This window comes from Nicotiana tomentosiformis, chromosome 7 (assembly GCF_000390325.3).
Source record: "Nicotiana tomentosiformis chromosome 7, ASM39032v3, whole genome shotgun sequence".
Taxonomy (NCBI): Eukaryota; Viridiplantae; Streptophyta; class Magnoliopsida; order Solanales; family Solanaceae; genus Nicotiana; species Nicotiana tomentosiformis.
Window position 1 is genome coordinate 52204922 of NC_090818.1, and position 15052 is coordinate 52219973.

The window sequence follows — 15052 nt, forward strand, 5'->3', positions numbered from 1 at the left end:
ACAGAGTTAGCAGGGGTTTGGACTATACTTGCTTAAAGTTGAAAAGAAAATATTTTTTTTATAATTATGGTGCCCGGATCAACTTACACGCATCTTGATTAATTCCATGGAGTATATGTTACCTTCTACATTCTGCCAACACATGTACCAAATAATTCTATCCATTAAGTTTTGAACGAATGAAAAGTATCACCTAATTTTTTTTCCTCGCTTGAATTTGAAAATTGAAAGTTGAAATAAAAAATTTCAGTACCCCGAATTATAGATAGTTGGCGATCTGACCAAGAATAGAAGGCCTAAGAAATTGAACATACAAGCTACGACTACTAATGTCTTGTCCTCAAAAAAGAAGAAATATTGCACTCAACATTTTCAAAAACTATACACTAAGCATTATCCTATATATGACTTTTCCTTTACGTGTGTGTGTGGGTGGGTGGGGCTGGATAATGGAAAAAATATTTACCCAATGCATGCACCAAAGTTTAGTTAAATCAATTCTAGGAGCTATTATTTAGCACTCCAGTATTAGATGTTTGTTATTTTTAACATTTTTAGGAACAATATAGATTATAATACTGTTACATGATAGCATTAAAAGATTCTTATAGTATCTCTTTAGATTTATATGACTTTCAAGCAGAATTTGTGTTATTACTGTAGTGTTTGGCACACACATTGTTACTACAAAACTGTAAAGGCCCAAGATAAATGAAGTGGCAAATAGATTGATATCTGCTCATGAAGAAGCATTAAAATGACAAATTGATCTTTAGCTTTTTTGATAATATCGCTTTTTTCTTAACAGGTAGCTCTTCAACATCTACATTACAACCTCACTATTATGTTACAGAATTTATCAGCAAAAATACAGCACTATGAAGCTGTAGGGATCCGGAAAAACAGATCTCTACATCTGGCCAACAATGATCTAGATATACATGAATTTGGGCCTAAAAATTTACGAAAACAATCTATTTGCTTGCCAGAGCTTCATCTAGATGAAAAGAATCGGCAGATCTATCCGTTTCCGAATAACCATACGATGAACTCATCATATCATCTACTTTCTTATCAAACACCCTAACTTCGTTTTCTTTGCCAAATACCTGGTTTCCCTTTTTTTCCCCTTCTGCCCTGGATGATGCTGTTTTGTGTTTGATACCAACAGCTTCAGCCTGATCTGCAAATAATTTCTTTGAGATGGGTGAACTGCATATTTGTTGATACACATCATAGTTAGCTGCGTGAGTGCAGTCGGCGTTCAGAATATCCGAAAGAGGATGCAACACTGAAATTGGATCGCTGTTCCTACTTAGAGTTTCCTTTATTTCCAGAAACTTAGAAACCATTTCTGGCTTGCTAAACTGAATAAAGACGGCGCTTTCATCCAAATGGTAGATAGAGGAAATAGAATTTGGGCCAAAGACTTTTACTATACAAGCTTTGATCTCCCTTGCTTTTAGTTTAGATGGTAATCCCCACAACAAAACGATGCTAGGAAATGAAATCTCCTGGTACCGACTTTTGAGGTTACTAGAAGCTGAGGTGTCTGTTGTACATTTCCCAGTACTTAGATCAATGATGTCTCCACTAACCCAGCTAAGGTAAAGGCGATTGATATAATTCTGAAGCTTTGTCTCCTTGGGTAAACCTCCAGCAAGCACATGGAGGGTGAAATCAATGCCTAGATGATTGCACGCCTGTGCAAAAATGCATCCAGTCATAAATGCATCATAGCCAGCTTCATGCTTGGCCCCTGAGTTCCAGTTCAAGAATCTGCAAATTAATTTAATTAGAGATAGGGATTATTCACATAAATCATTCTGATCTTATAAATTGAGATACAGAGCAATAGATTTAAGCAACAGGGGTGCTGAAAGAAGAGAAATTTTCTTCACAAGCTAAGGAAATATACCAAAGAGGCAAAGCAAACACAGTTGATAATCCTTGATGCAAATCAATGGTCAAGTGAAACATCACAGAGTCAAATGCATGCAGGAGCTAAAGAAAGATAGTGTAAAAGATGTAAATCAAAATCAATGGTCAAGCTAGAAACATCCAGGCACATGGTAAGCACATATAAAGTAACAAAAGAGCATCATGTTGATTCAGTACCAAGAGTTGAGTAAAATTGGTAGTAAACCTGTTTTCATCAACTTGAACCTCCACCTCTACACACGGTCTATCAGCCAAACCAGAAGTTTTGACACCTAAAGCAATTTGAGGACAGATATAGACAAACGCTCTGGATAGTGATGTGCTGCTTTTATTCACTCTCTGTTGAAAAACACCGTTTGCATTCAAGAGTATTTTGGTGTCAATTATGCAAGGAAAGTACTTCTGAATGGAAGACACATAGTCCTCCACGGTCAAAGGTAGTGGACCAATGAATTTACTGTATATATGCGCCATATCTGCATTGATTGTATATAAGTGTTAAGCAAAATTTGCAATACAAAAAGTAGCTTTCCCATAAACTGAAGAGGATTTATTTACCAAGAAAGCAATTGTGTCCGACAATCAACTTCCGCTCCGAGGAAAGAAGATCAATAACATGTCGAAATCCAACAGCAGATTTGACCTTTATTTCTGCTTCTTTACGAAGGCCTTCCTTCACCTCTTTCTACTTGATGTTAAGACATGAATAGATATGATGAGACACAGTCAAGGTACTGATCAGACAAGGAATCACTTATTTTCTTTCTCTCATCGTTATACGCTTTATCTTAATCCAAGGTGATTTTAAAGAACTCTTTCGGGAAATGGAACTCAAACATTATTTACTCACAGGTTTTCACTTAATTACTCATCCCATTTAGATAAATTATCATAAATAGTTAATAAAGAGAATAGATCCTCATATTGGCAAAAATGATACCAATAATAACAGCTACTAAACAAAGAAGGTTTATAACTAGTACTTATAGACTTTAAAAAACTGGAACGTACCGCAATGGTCACAAATGTAATCAATATGTACATATCATGTGATGTTTCAACAAGAACTTTCTTTATGAATCAAAGCCGTTAGACCTTACCATCAGTAGATCCTTGTCATCATTGGAATCTGTATAGACAATCAATTGCTGCGGAGATGTTGCTTCGCCAGCTACTCTGATATAGGATAGATCTTTGAAATGCTTTTTAGTGACCTGGATTTTCCAATTCACAAAGTCAATCATCATCAGAGAACAATAGCATATCAATAAGTATAACTATATACTTTAGCACTCCTCTCATTTCTGGGGAATTGCCGAGGAACAAAGAAAAGGTATAACTGATACTATTAAATAAAAAGAATGCATCCTCTTATACAAACTTTTAGACAAAAAACAAACACTAGATAACATTGGAAAAAAGAAGATGCTCTCACAGTCTCACATCATAAGTTGATCCTAGTACAAAAAGAAAAGAATGAAATGGAAGAGAAGAGCTTGTTACCGCTTTAATCACCCTTAGCTGGCGAGAAGTAAACCCACTAAGGGCAAGGGCTGGACGGGTCTTGAAGAAAACCATTTGAAATCTCTGGTTTGGATCAGTTGACATTTGTTTAATTTCAGAGCTACTGCTTCCCTTACTTAACAAACTAGCATGCCATTCCCTTATTGTGTTCTTCATTCTTTCAGCAAATAGAACATCTGCCATCCTAATCAATGGAAACTCTGCATCTTCTCTCAAGCCATACACGGAATCCGATGATTCATCCATGAATGTTGAACTTATACGTTCCAGTGCTTCCTCTTCTTGGCTTCTGGATAAATAAGAGACTCCTGAGATTACAATAGAAGTGTAAAATCTCAAAAATGAAAGCAATGAAGAGATAACTGAGCTAGCTAAAAAGAAATTCACTGGGTGCATAACTCTAATATAAATCTAAACAGTGACTAAGTCTCTGAAAATTTAAAATCCAAACTTAACAAAGTATAACAGCTCACCAACCAAAACCATCTATGTTTGACAGCACATCAGTTCACCTACTTGGAGATGAAACTAACGATATTTGCAGCTTACCACTTACAGTGGTAGCAAAGAGACTAAAATGTAAAACGTTCTATTTGATAAAGCCAATTCTATAGAATGCTTCCAGTGCAAGATGTAACATAATGTATCCAAATTGCAAGAGAAAAACAATGTGACTCAAAGAGACAGCCCATCATAGGTAAGTCAAACTACTTATATAATGTGGGGGTGGGATGGGGGTGGTGTGGAGTTAGGAACTAATATCTCAATAGACAACTCTTAAGTTCGCAGTCCTTACGTTCTGTCACAAACTTTTAAAAGAACGTATCATGATGCTGGATGCATCGCAGGAACTTTATTCCAATAAATGAATTCTATACGTTGTTCTGCTGTGTATAATACAAATTAACGCTAACATTTAAAAAACTTGACATGGGTTTGCTGGTATTCATGATTTCATGGTTTAAGTTTAAACCTTTCTTTCAAATTCCATCCAATGAAAATCTAGTAAGTTGATAAAGTTAAAAGCCAAAAGACAGCAAAAAACCTAGTATGATTTTGTATACTAAAAAACTCAGGATCACTTCCGCAACTTCAGTCAGTACATTTGATCTTAGCCAAAGGCCGAGAAAGGTATAGGTTCAAGTCAGTAAACTAATGTTCCAACTATCCTTGTGTAACTCGTGTGACTCACCTCATATGACTCAGAAAAGCCGATGCAGATCAATATATTTTGAACAAGGCTGGCACTAGCAGTTAATATAAAGTTTCCGAATCGCAAAACGTGCTATAATCTCATTAAGTTGTCCAAGAGAAGAAAACAAGGTGTTAAGGAATTACCTTCACGTATGCACACATTGAAATCAAACTGGTATTTTGCCAGGAAATCAAGTGAGGCTGTCTGGCAAAGGAACTCATAGGATTGGTTGCTACCAGGGATTTCTTGCCGTGGGAATATATAAAAGTTATGTCTGCCAAAGAGAAATCAAAGCATCAGATCTGAGAGGTGGAATATAATATTAACTGATGAAGACAATATACGCTGCTTTTTCCCCTTAAAAGAACATGTTTTTCTCTCTTTCCTTCTTTTAAGAAACAAGTATGATTTACCAGTATCGCAATGTGAGCCCAAATAGAGCTGAATTGATATAGAAAGTGCAATATGCAACATCTCTAAGTCAAACAAAGTAGGTCGCTGCTCAATTAGGTGATAATCTATATTTCACCAAAAGCAAAAGAAACAAACCTTGCATTTCACCAAAAGCAAATGAAACAAACGAGTAGCTACTTTTTTGAATCACTAGCTTAGAGCATATTTTAATAAAATACATTATCTTTTATCGTTCAAAGAAACAAACTTTGCATTCTGAAGATACTGAAAAACACTCACAAAAAAAATCAAAGCATTCAAGTAATATACACTATCACCAGGGGGGGACCCACCTTGTAGGAAGGGGGTTCAGTTGAACCCGCTTCGTTGGAAAAATTAATTATTTTTACCTTGGAATTTCATAAGAAAATTATAAATCTAATAAATATTATAATACTTGAACCCGCTTGACACTAATAGAAGCCGTAGCGCAGTGGCAAAGTGGGTTCAAAGTAAGCCCGAGGTCTCAAGTTCGAACCGCTCCTAATGCAATGAACTAACTATGGCCTTTTTGCTGAACGTATATATTATTTTGCCTATTGTTTCCTATTTTGTCTTTGTTTTCTTACATCGCTTTATGATTCTTTTTTTAATTTAAATCCAATAAATTCTATTTTTATTAAACTCCTTAAGAAAAATTTAATCCTATCTACAAAGTGAATTTTTGTTCTAGTACGTTATCGAAATTACTTGTAATCTTTTAATTTAGTTTAGTTTAGTTTAGTTTATATTGAAATTGTTTTATATTCAAAGCTTTAGTTTGGTGTAAAATATCTTTTTCTTTAATAATTTGTATAAATTAGTTTAGTTCATTAATCTTTTTTTCATGTTTTTTGTTTGCAACAACTTTCTATGTTAATTTTCTTAAATTTATAGTACAATTTTTAAGTAGATTAAATACTTTTTGGTTAAAATTGCTAAATTTCTGAATTTGTTAATTTATATAGATAAATGTCTAAACAAATTAATGGACGAAATTTTCTTTGTTATTTTTTAAAAATTTCCCCCTACCTTTTGAAAAAAATGACTTCATTTTGAAGTAACTTGATGAAAAAAAAGAGCAGTGCACAAATTTAGTTTACCGCTGCACTTATACAATTGATTACCGTGATTTTTGATGGACTCGCTTGTACAAATACTGGGTCACCGGTGACTATCACTATAGCGTTAGTTACAATGTCTGTTAGTTTACCAATTAATGCATATCATAACAATTGTAATTAACTTAATAGAAATGAAAGAACGAAGACTTACGGATGCGCGAGAAAGGATTGCTTGTGAGAGTCCCAACGGAAAGGACAAACGCCGAACTGAACGACGGCGAACTTCTCGGCGGAGTCCTTAACTTTGAGGTAACGAATATCATATCGGTCGAAGTCGAAGGAATCTCTCCAAGGAGCGCTGGTTACTCCGGTCATTTCCAAATCGACGGCGACGAAATCGGCGTCGCGTACAAGACCTCGTAGGTCATTGAGAGCTGATTCGAAGTTCGATTTGGTAACATTCTTGAGCGCGAAGGAAGAGGAAGAGGAAGAGGAAGAGGAAGAGAGGGCGCGGCGGCGCGTAGTGAAAGAGGTGATCGGAGCGTGGGATATTTGGATTAGGGTTGTTGATAGAGGTTTCAACATACAATGTTTCTTCATTCTATGTTTAGTCCTTCATCGCGTAGTAGCTTCTTCAGGACTCGGGGGAAATGGGTACCAAGGGTTTACATTTCCAGGAACGAAAAACGACTATTCTATTATAGTGTGTGCGCGCGCGCGCTTTCTTTTCTCTACTGATTTGTTGTTTGGAAGTTGAAACAAATAAAAAGAAAATAATAGTATCTTCTTATTTGTTTGAGTGAATATCTTTTTGATTGTTCATATTTGTGTTGTACCAGACATATTTATTTCACTCAAACTCTTCTAATTGGAGCTCCGTGAGATGTTTTTCTTTTAATTGGATCGAAAATAATTTATAATAATCTAAAAATATTTTTATGATTTAATAATTTTTATAACAAATCATAAATAATTCATTAGGCTAATGAAAAGTTAGACTTTCTTCTCACTAAAATATTGAACGAAGCGTTATCATTCCCATATTTAAAAAGACATAATAAAATGATCTGTTATAAATCCTGCAAGTGGAGGTTTCAGAATAGTTTTGTATTCATAACAGGTTTTGGATTGGTTTTGTAACAACAAAATATTTCTATAAATATGCTCAATGATGAACCTATTCGATACGGTGGAAAATACAAGAAATCTCGCTTATAATATTAGTATTCTCTTCTCATGTTAAGTTCTAGTTAATTACGCAGTTCTTGCTATATTGTTTTTATTTCATAACACGTTATAAGCATGAATCTCTAATCATTTTCATTATCATTTTAAGGTTTATTTTCATATATCCTTCATAATATGGAAATTCCTCCCTCTTCAATTAGATCTAAGATCAATAAAGATGATATATGTCTTTTGGATAGTGCTACAACACATACTATTTTAAGAGAAAAGAGATATTTCTCTTATTTGGTGATGAAAGAAGCCAATGTTAGTACAATATCTAGTAATACAAGTGTCATGACTCGAAATTCCCACCGTCGGGACCGTGATGGCGCCTAACATTTCACTTGCTAAGCAAGCCAACGCTAGAGAATTCATCAAGCCAATTCTTATACATTTAAGTAAATAACAACAACTAAGCTATAACGAGTTAAAATAAGTGCGAAAATTTATAGCAACCTCAATATATACAATACTACTACACGGATCTGGAGTCACAATTCACGAACTTCTAGAATTTTACTACAAGTAAAAGTCTGAAAAAAATACAACTGTTTGAACCAAAGAAACAGTAAAAAGAAAACTGAAAAGATAGACGGGGACTTCAAGGTCTGCGAACGCCAACAGATCTACCTTGAGTCTCCGATGAACCAGTTCGAGCTGCTACGCTTCTCGATCAGCTGGGACCAATACCAAAATCTGCACAGGAAGTGCAGAGTACAGTATCAGTACAACCGACCCCATGTACTGGTAAGTGTCGAGCCTAACCTCGACGAAATAGTGACGAGGCTATGACAAGACACCCACATAACAAACATGTGCAGATAACATTATATGTACAAGAAAACCACAATAATAGCTAAACATGTACTATTGGGAGGGGGTCATACTAAAGGGGCATAGGATATAGAAGATACATTGAAAATGATAACCAGAACAGTCGACATGCTTTTAACCAGTGAAAACAACTAAACACAATGAAGAAAATTGCACGGCATCACCCTTCGTGCTTTTACTCTCAGCCTCACAATGTAAATCAATAGATACAACACGACATCACCCTTCGTGCATTAGCTCTCATAACGTGGCACGACATCACCATTCGTGCATTAACACTCATAATATGGCACGACATCACCCTTCGTGTATTAACACTCACAACATGGCACGACATCACCCTTCGTGCATTAACACTCACAATATAGCATGACATCACCCTTCGTGCATTAACATTCATAATATGGCACGATATCACCCTTCGTGCATTAACACTCTCCCTTACCATAATATAATGAACAAATAACAACATGGAGATAGAATAACAAGTACAGACCTTCGTTTACATTTGGTTCCACAATAACAACCTCAACTTCGGAATCAATACTCAATTATCACCAGAAGATCCGTAAATATGATAAGAACGATAAATTTAACAATACTAGTCTAAGCATGGATAACATGAACAAAGGAAGCTATAATTGCATGAAACCAAGCCCCGCCCGCATGCTTTAACCCGACTACAATGCATAAGTACTCGTCACCTCACATATACGTTGTTTTCCAACATTTAAACATGTAGCAAATAGACAAACAAGTCATATTCCCTCAAGTCAAGATTAGACACAATACTTACCTCGCTCCAAAGGCCACTCAATGCTCAATTACCATTTTCCCTCTAGAATCCACCTCCAAACCAATTGTATCTATTCATAAACGACTCAATAATATCAAATATTTCTAAAGAAATCAATTACATAACATAAATTTAGATCCTCCAAACTTTCCCCCAAAAAGTAAAAAATCGACCCCTGGCCTGCTTGGTCAAAACGCCGAGGTTCAGACCAAAATCCATTTACCCGTTCATCCCCGAGCTCGATTATATAATTAGTTTCAGAATCCGACCCCAAATTGAGGTCTAAATCCCAAATTTGCAACCCCCCCCCCCCAATCTTCCTAAATCCTTAGTTTTCTACCATGAAAGAACAAAGATTAGGGCTAGAAATTTAATGGGTGATATTAGAAATGGAAGAAAATGAGTTAAAGAGTACAAACCTATGAATTGATGTTGAGTTTTCCCTTCAAAATCGCTCCTAGGCCGAGTTCTAATGGAAGGGTTATGAAATTTTGGGAAAAATCCCGCTACTGTTCTGTTTTAAATCACAAGCGTCAGGCCTTCTTCGCGTTCGCGAAGGGCCTGCCGCATTCGTGATGAGCAGCAGCCTAAGTGGATTTTGCATTCGCGAGTCCTCCTTCGCATTCGCGAAGGCTGCTCCCCATGGCCTTCGCGTTCACGAGCCCATGCTCACGTTCGCGTAGAAGAATGACTGACCCCTCCCCCAGGTCCCTAAAGCTTCGCGTTCGCGAAGGGTAAGGCCCCCATTGCTTCGCATTCGCGACCCAGCTACCGCGTTCGCGATTAAGAAAATCACCCTGCCCCAGTTTACTCTTTGCGCTCTCAAGAGTACCTTCGCGAACGCGAAGAAGAACACACTAGATATCAGTTGAAGCACAAAAAACCAGATTTTCTAAGTTCAAATCATCCCGTAGCCTATTCGAAACTCACCCGAGCCCTCGGGGCTCCAAACCAAATATGCACACAAGTCCTAGAACATCATACGAACTTGCTCACTCGATCAAATCGTCAAAATAATACTTAGAACTACGAATCAGACACCAAATCAGATGAAATTTTCAAGAAAACTTTAAAACTTCTATTTTCACAACCGAACGTCCGAATCACGTCAAATCAACTCCGTTTCTCACCAAATTCGGTAGACAAGTCATAAATATTATAGTGGACCTGTACCGAGCTCTGAAACCAAAATACGGATTCGGTATCAACAAAACCAAATAACATTCAATTCTTAAAATCATTAAACTTTCAAACTTTTAATTTTTCATCAAAATTCCATATCTCGAGCTAGGGACCTCGGTATTCGATTTCGGGCATACGTCCAGGTCCCAAATTACGATACAGACCTACCGAGACCGTCAAAATATATATCCGGGTCCGTTTACTCAAAACGTTGACCAAAGTCAACTCTAATGGTTTTCAAAGTAAAATTTCATATTTTTCACAGTTTTTAACATAAAAGCTTTCCGGAAATACGCCCAGACCGTGCACGCAACTCGAGGAGGGTAAAGATGAGATTTTAAGGCTTCAGATCACAGTATTAGGTTTCAAAACATAAGATGACCTATCGGATCATTACAACAAGATTAATTGAAGCCTCTGAAAGAGCAAATTTATTACTACCCGGAGGAACAAATTTGACTATTAATGAAGAATTATATTGTAGTATGTCTCAAAGTTACTAAGTTTCAAAGATATTCGCCAAAATGGATATCACGTTGAGGCTTCAAATGATGATAAGATTGAATATCATTATATTACTATAATAAAGTCGAGTAAGAAATATGTGCTTGAAAAGTTACTCGCTCTTTTCTCCGGCTTGTACTACACAAATATTAGCAGGATTGAAATACATGCCATAGTAAACTAGAAGCTTACTAATCCAAATGATTTTATTATTTGGCATGACCAGTTGGGCCATACCGATTCTAATATGATGAGCAAAATAATTGAGAATTTACATGGACGTGTATTGAAGAATCAGAAGATTCTTCAGTTTAAGGAATTCTCTTGTGTTGCATGTTCTCAAGGTAAATTTATTACTAGTCCATCAGTAACTAAAGTTGGGATTGAATCCCCAATATTTCTGGAAGGTATACAGGATGATATATGTGGGCTCATTCATCCAGCATATGGACCATTTAAATATTATATGGATTTAATAGATGCATATATAAGATGGTCACATGTGTGCTTATTATCGACTCGCAACCTGGCATTTGCGAGGTTGTTGGCTCAAATATTAAGATTAAGAGCACAAATTTCAGATTATGCATTTAAGACAATTCGTCTTGATAATGCTGATGAATTTATATCCCAAGCCTTTAATGATTATTGTATGTCAGCTGGGATAACATTTGAACATCCCGCTACTCATGTTCATACTCAAAATGGCCTGACAGAATCATTTATCAATCGCCTCCAATTAATTGCTAGACCATTGGTTATGGGAACATGTTACAACCCATATTCGCGTACGTTAGATCACGCCGTAAGTTAGTCGACGTAAATCCGAGAAGAGATTATCTTTGAGATAATAAGAAGTTAATTCTATTGGTCTTAAACGATACAAGGGTGTGTAAGAGTGGTTAACAAGCATTAGAAGTTAAACAAATCAAGGATGTTGTAACCCGTATTTTCGGGTAAAACTAGAGGTGATTAATATTCCCAATAGGTTGTATTTTAATGTATTTGAATCATATAATATCCGTATCATAAGTCCTGAAGTCAAGCGAGTTATGAAACAAAAGTCGACAAAAGTTGTCACAACTTACATTCATAATTTTACTTAAACTTTAGGTCAAATGTTACTAAGCTTTTCTCCCAATTTAATTGGAATTACGGGGTGATCTACCCACCACATTGAATATCTATGAGTCTAGTTTCCAACGCATTAAACCATTCATCAATACAATCTCGGAGTAGAGAGATATTCGCGTTTTTGCGAGACTGCGCCAAACAGATCTCTATGGGGCCCACATAGGCGGTTAAGACATATATATATATATATATATATATATATATATATATATATATATATATATATGCGTGTGTGTGTATGTATGTATCATACATTTCATGTCAGTAGCCCTCAGAGGTACCCATATGTTACAGGTTGTATATTCTTTATCCATGTTTGTATTACTATTTTTACTTATGCTTTCCTGCCTTACATACTCAGTACTTTATTCGTACTGACGTCCTTTTTATTTGTGGACGCTGAATGTCGTGCTGCAGGTCCTAATAGACAGGTAGGCGAATCTCCCCCACCATAGTAGGCTGTCTAGTTTAGGAGTTATTGGCGAGATCCTTTCTCCGGACTTGCCGTAGTCTTGGTATGCATTTTTGTTATAGACATTATGGGTATGTTAGGGACCTTTCCGGCAATGTTGCAGCACTTATGTTCCTTTAGAGGCTCATAGATAGGTGTTGACTCATGTATAGTTTGGATTGCCTTGTCGACTGATTTTTGTTGTATAGTCTCTCATGGCAGCTTGTCAGCTCGTACCTTATACGCAACTTCATGACGGCCTTGTCGGCCCATGTTATATATGTTCATGCCATTATCTGTCATTGTTAGTTATTTAGGATTCATGTCTACCATTTATATTGATCTCGTCGGCCCTTATAGATTACAAGAAAGGTTAGATAAATATGCGTTAGTGCTCGGCAGGTATGGCCCGAGTGCCAGTCATGGCCCTCCAGTTTGGGTCGTGACAAACTTGGTATGAGAGCAAGTCTATCCTAGGGGTTGTCTATGAGCCGTGTCTAATAGAGTCTTGATTATGGATGTGTAGCGCGCCACATTTATAATCAGGAGGCTACATGACATTTATGGTTGTTACCTTCTTCTTGAATCTAGATCGTGCGTAGAGTTGAGTCGTAAGTGTTCGTCTCTAATATTCATCTTGTTTTCTTTCAGCGATGCCTTTGACTAGGAAGCAAGCGATTAGTAGACGGCTTGATACAACTGCGGGAGAGGGTACCAGTCAAGTGCCTCCAGCCAGAACATGCCAAAGTGAGGCTCAGAGTGAGATGTCGTCTCATAACTCATCTACTCCGTATCCTTGAGAGGATATTAGGAGGCACCCAACACCTCCAGTCTTCAAGGAGTTCGGTGCCACCTGTAGCTAGTGCTCCTCTACAATTTCAGAGGCCTTGGTATGATCGATTTACCTATTCTGGTTCAGGTCAGAGTTCGCGGGCATCATGCTCACAATATCATAGGGATACTAGTTAAAAGAGACCCCCAACACCTTGTTGTGATCAGTGCGGCAAGGCCCACTTTGGACTGTGCCGTCGAGGTTCCGATGCGTGCTATTCTTGCGGACATCCTGGCCATATGATGCGGGATTGTCCTAATAGAAGAGGTGGTGGTTTGGCTTAGCCGACTGGATCTGTTTCTGGTTCTTCCTCATCAGTTCGACCTCCAGCACGGGGTTTTCAGCAGTCGACAAGTCGTGGTAGAGGTAGAGGTGCAGTGCCGAGTTTGAGTGGTACTCAAAATCGAACCTATGCTCTAGTAGGTTGACATGATCTCGATTCATATCTGGATGTTGTTACAGGTATATTGTATGTGTTTTCTTATGATGTATATGCGTTGATTGATCCGGGATCTACATTATCATATGTTACACCCTTTGTGGCTAATAAGTTTGGCATTGAACCTGAATTGATAAGTAAACCACTTGCGGTATCTACTCTGATAGGAGATTCTGTGATTGCTAGAAGGGTATATAGAGGTTGCATAGTGATGATTTGTAGTCGTCAAACCTCAGCAAATTTATTTGAGTTAGAAATGGTTGATTTCGATGTGATAATGAGAATGGACTGGTTGGCCTCATGCTATGCAAATGTTGATTGTCGTACGAAGATGGTTAGGTTTCAGTTTCCTGGTGAACCCATCATCGAATGGAAGGGGAACATTTCTACGTTGAAAGGTAGGTTTATTTCCTATCTTAAGTCAAGAAAGATGATATCAAAAGGTTACATTTATCATCTCATTCGCGTTAGGGATGCATAGGTGAAGCCGCCTACTCTACAATCAATCCCCGTGGTCAATGAATTTTCAGATGTTTTCCCAGATGAACTCCTAGGCCTTCCTCCTGAAAGGGAGATTGAGTTTAGCATTGATGTGTTGCTTGACACTCAACCAATCTCTATCCTTCCATACAGGATGGCCCCGACTGAGTTGCAAGAGTTAAAGGCGCAATTGAAGGATTTGCTGGATAAGGGCTTCATTAGGCCTAACACTTCACCTTGGGGTGCGCCAGTCTTGTTCGTGTGGAAGAAAGACGGGCCGTTAAGGATGCGTATCAATTATCAACAGTTGAATAAGTTTACTATAAAGAACAAGTATCCACTTCCAAGGATTGACGAATTGTTTGACCAACTCCAGGGTGCCAAGTATTTCTCCAAGATTGAATTACGTTCAGGGTATCATCAGGTGAGGGTTAAGGAGAAGGATATTCCAAAGATGGCCTTCCGGACAAGATATGGGCATTTTGAGTTCTTGGTGATGTCATTTGGGCTAACAAATGCCCCAACAGCTTTTATGGATCTCATGAATAGTGTATTCAGGCGCTATCTTGATGTCTTCGTGATCGTATTCATTGATGACATTCTGGTGTATTCTCGTTTGGAAGCGGAACATGCGGGGCACTTGCGGATAGTATTACAGATCCTTCAGGATCGTAAGTTATATGCTAAGCTCTCCAAATGTGAATTCTGGCTAAACTCAGTAGCATTCCTTGGCCATGTGATATCTGACGAGGGTATTAGTGTCGACACTCAGAAGATCGATGTAGTGAAGAATTGGCCGAGACCTACAACACCGTCAGAAGTCCGCAGCTTCCTGGGGCTAACATGATATTATAGGCGGTTTGTAGAAGGGTTTTCCTCTATATCAGCACCATTGACTAAGTTAACACAGAAAGCTACCAAGTTTCAGTGGTCTGACGCTTGTGTACGTGGTTTTCAGGAGCTAAAGAATCGATTGACATCTGCGCCAGTGCTCACTCTCCCAGAAGGAACAAA

At 37.6% G+C, this 15052-nt stretch overlaps 1 protein-coding gene across 2 annotated transcripts; it reads right to left on the reverse strand.

Moving 5' to 3' along the window:
- Window positions 1-752: 752 nt before the first annotated feature.
- LOC104095734 (poly(A)-specific ribonuclease PARN) lies at window positions 753-6894 on the reverse strand. 2 transcript variants are annotated; one of them, XM_009601924.4, is made up of 7 exons: window positions 6368-6894; window positions 4804-4934; window positions 3445-3773; window positions 3042-3155; window positions 2500-2626; window positions 2147-2417; window positions 753-1779 (listed from the first exon to the last, which is right to left on the reverse strand). In XM_009601924.4, exons 1-7 carry the CDS (start codon window positions 6754-6756, stop codon window positions 975-977), a joined length of 2166 nt encoding a protein of 721 aa, XP_009600219.1. In that variant the 5' UTR covers window positions 6757-6894; the 3' UTR covers window positions 753-974. The 2 variants fall into 2 exon arrangements, with proteins under 2 accessions (XP_009600219.1, XP_018626139.1); XM_018770623.3 differs by lacking the exon at window positions 6368-6894 and having other exon boundaries at window positions 3445-3754.
- Window positions 6895-15052: the final 8158 nt, after the last annotated feature.

Coding starts and splice junctions, on each gene's coding strand:
- LOC104095734 (XM_009601924.4), bottom strand. CDS start 6,756: ATGAAGAAACATTGTATGTTGAAACCTCTATCAACAACCCTAATCCAA. Junction 3,774..4,803: donor CAATGTGTGCATACGTGAAG/GTAATTCCTTAA, acceptor TTGTAATCTCAG/GAGTCTCTTATTTATCCAGA. Junction 2,418..2,499: donor CGGACACAATTGCTTTCTTG/GTAAATAAATCC, acceptor CAATCAATGCAG/ATATGGCGCATATATACAGT.